Genomic DNA, 3,729 nt, shown 5'->3' with positions numbered 1-3,729 from the left:
TATTTTTATAGATTTCTTTTTTTCTTTGAGTTTTTGTGATGTTTGTTTTCTTTTTTTTTCACAATTTCTCCCCTACAGAATAATAAAGTTTTTCTAATTCTGTATTTTCTGTAAAAACCTCAGTGCATATGTCTTTTTTTGCAGGTTTGAAGCAGCACAAATGTGCATTTCTACCTCTGAGAATAAAAGAAGCTGCAGCTCATCTGACCTGTTGAAGTTCAGCAGACTCTGCCAGCGCTGAGACTTAAAGTTCTTGATGTTTTGAGCCTCGTCCAGAATCAGGTAGCGCCAAGATTTGCGTCGAAATGCCTGATGATCCTGCAGCACCAGCTTGTACGAAGTGATGCAAACGTGGAAAGCGTTAGGCTTCGTCCAGCCCTAAAAAAAAAAAAAAAAAAAGGACAATCAATATTATTAAAATGGGTTTTTGTAGGATTACAGATACCTATAACCTAAAGAAATCAGCCCGTTAAAAATCAATGAGCTCATTACCTGTCTCTTTAACTTTCTCTCCTTTTGGCTGCCAAAGTAAGTGAGGATTTTAAATCCAGGACACCAGCGTTTCAGCTCCATCTCCCAGTTCAACATCACACTGGTGGGCACGATGATGAGGTGAGGGCCCCAGTTACCTGAACAGGTCAAACGACAAGATATCAGCAGCTGGACGAATCCAGTTTATATCCGGTGCATTTCCACCTTTTTTTAATACAAATGTGTATGTAATACAAAAGTAATATATGTGCAAATTTATGAATTGACTTTCTATTGTTCATTAAAGGTTCGCAGGGCTGGGCATCGTTTACCATTGAAAGACAACAATGAGCAACTTAACAGTGAGTAACCACAAAAAAATTAGAAGACATTAGAAAAAAGTTACAAGAATATCACCTGAAATCAGCAAATAAATAAATAAATGAATAAATATTTAAAATAATTTGTCACGTAATAAAAAAAATAAATTTAAAAAATAAAATAAAAAGGTCTTGGACTCCGTGATAGATCCATTACAATCCACTATCCTTGAGATAGTCTGGTACTGGGCTCCAGATTCTAACAAATGATTTAGCCTTGTTTTTATTTGAGAAATTTAACCTTTTCAAGTACAATAAATGCATCAATTCTCATCCAAATATCATATGTTGGTGTACAATCTGACTTCCACATAAGCAGAATAAGTTTCTTTGCCACAACCATACCAAAAGAAACCAGCATCAAGCGTCTTTAAATACAACAAAGACATAAAAGAAGGAACATATGAGCTGAATTACTGTATGAAAACAACTCAATTTAAATTTACTAAAACAAACTTAACCACTGAGCTGCTGTGTGCAGAAATCGTACTAAAAGCATCATGTTCGTTACCTTTCTCACAGGCGAGGTGAGCCAGCAGAGCGATAGTCTGGATGGTCTTTCCCAAACCCATCTCATCGGCCAGGATGCCGTTCAGCTTCTTCTCGTACATGGTGACCAGCCAGTCCAGTCCGATGTGCTGGTATTCTCGTAACGTGCCGTGAAGCAGGAACGGGATCGGCGTCTTCACCTTTTGTCCGAGCGAAGATGAGAAAATTACGGTTCACAGCCTCCTCATTCTCTCTCTGAATCACTGACTGACAGTCTTTACTGGATATAACACACTAAATACACACGCACATACATGGAGGTTTCAGTAGCAAAAATGCAAAAAAAATAAATAAATTTCTTTTATTATGTCTCTTTTTTCTCCTGAACTATTTCTTTATCTTCTTTTTCAGAACATTTTCTAAGGCCTGTTATAATGTGACATGTGATTGGGGTCGGCGTCGGTGTACTGTTGTGTTTTATTATTTTTACTTTTGTTGTTTTCTATGTTAAAAATTTTTAAAAAGTTTATAACTGTATAAATACTGTTCAGAGGTGCACTTGTATGGAGGACTGAAACTGACAAAATCAAAAATCAATAAATAAATAAATACATGTGTCGATAAATAAATGAAAATGCCAAAAATGACAATATTTATTTAATTTCCCATTTAATTGGGAAATATAATATACGCAAAGTGGAAAATGGAAAATTAAATGGTAAAATGAATTAATTGATAAATAAAATAGAAAATTAAATAAATATTGTCATTTTTAGCATTTTCATTTATTTATTGACACATTTATTTATTTTTGATTTTGTCAGTTTCAGTCCTCCATACAGAGGTCAGTCTTTCTTCTTGGTCTTTTTCTGAGATTCTCCTCATAAAAGGAGAGCTTTGAAATTTTCTTTTGTCACTAGAAATGATAAATAAATATTCTTCTTAGTATTCATGACTGACCTTTGTGGTCGCCAGAGTGTAGCCTTTAGGCTGCAGGCTCTCTGCTGTAGCAGCGATGTGGCTGATCTCTTTCTTCGGCCGCGAGCTGGAGGAAGGTGGACTATTGTCTCCCTCCTTCAACAAGACCTCCATCCCTTCATCTCCACAGTCGTCATCATCATCATCTTCCTCACTCTCCTCCTCGTCCTTCTCACTGTCATCTTCGTCTGCACTGTCTGCGGGTGAATCTGAATTTTGAAAGATCAAATTCACCAAGAAATTAGTTAAAAAATGACAAATAATAATAAATGGAGATATCTTGTGAATTAAATATATGAAATGGAGATTACGATGAGAAATAGAAACCAAGTACATATATTTAAATAAAGATGGGAGACATGGATTAACCCTTTGAAAACTGGATTGTCATCACTTTTCTTGAGCTGCATTCACACGTTTTTAAACCTACAAAATCTGAGGAAATTTAGTTTGATTTCTTTCAGAAACATGGGGGCAAAAGTCAGTAAGTAGATTTAGAAAATGATTATGCTGTTATAAGTGAGGGTAAAATGTCAAGAGAACTACATTTAGAATTGTCGCAATTAAATATTTAAAATCATTTTACAGAATTTTTAATTTTTAAGCACTTTTTCAGGTAATTTCCTTATTTGTTTTGCTTTTTTCAACTTTCTTGTGTATTTTGTTTGCATGTTTGTTTTGGGTTTTTCAAGTAATTTTCTTTTTACTAATTTCTTGCTTATTCTTTTTTTTCTTTTTCTCTATTTGTCTCACCTGCTTGCTCACAATTATATCGAATGTGTAAAGGTAAATGAAATTATTCTATTTATTAACCTACGAATTTTGAAGGATTTATGAACTTTCCATCTGTTTTCATTTATCTACATAAATTGTCTTTGTTAAACATCTATTTATTGGTTTGTATATATTTGTTTATTTACCTTAAAACAAGAAAAAATAAGCAGCGTGTGTTAAAAACAGTTAAATAATCACTATGCAGACAGAAATATAAATGATGCAACACCTTTTTCGAATGGGAGCAGATAAACAATTTATACGAGCTTATTTTGATCCCCTGTGAGTTGGTTTCTTACCTGAGGAGGAAGTGTTGCTTTCCACATCACTCTCATCTTCTTCGGTCTCCTCCTCCTCGTCCCCCGACACCTCCGAATCAGAGCTTTCTTTAGAGCCAGATGCAGACGGCGCCTCAAAGTCGGAGGCATACGCTCCTTTGTACTTCTCCAGCAGCTCCTCGACACTCATGTCGCCTACAAGGGGAGCACAGACATGTCAGAGTGGATGTTTACCGCTCCTGTTTTTAACAAACAGATCACGCATTAAAATGAATGGGGCGCACACGGCGACATTAAAACAGCAAAAGGGAAACTAGGGACGAGTTATTAAACGATGAATGATGCAGAGATTATTCAGA

The 3,729-nt window shown here is 35.4% G+C and overlaps 1 protein-coding gene across 1 annotated transcript; it reads right to left on the bottom strand.

Moving 5' to 3' along the window:
* Positions 1 to 118: 118 nt before the first annotated feature.
* On the bottom strand, positions 119 to 3,693 carry LOC121963331 (helicase SRCAP-like; the record flags this gene model as incomplete). Its single annotated transcript, XM_042513630.1, has 5 exons — positions 3,392 to 3,693; positions 2,301 to 2,527; positions 1,363 to 1,540; positions 493 to 629; positions 119 to 378 (listed from the first exon to the last, which is right to left on the bottom strand). Coding segments are annotated over exons 1-5 (971 nt in total), but the record flags the coding sequence as incomplete, so codon positions are not given.
* Between the last annotated feature and the right edge of the window lie 36 nt (positions 3,694 to 3,729).

Source organism: Plectropomus leopardus, unplaced genomic scaffold (genome assembly GCF_008729295.1).
Source record: "Plectropomus leopardus isolate mb unplaced genomic scaffold, YSFRI_Pleo_2.0 unplaced_scaffold10900, whole genome shotgun sequence".
Classification (NCBI taxonomy): Eukaryota; Metazoa; Chordata; class Actinopteri; order Perciformes; family Serranidae; genus Plectropomus; species Plectropomus leopardus.
Note: the sequence above shows the minus strand (reverse complement) of the source record. Positions and strands in the feature narration are given on the sequence as shown.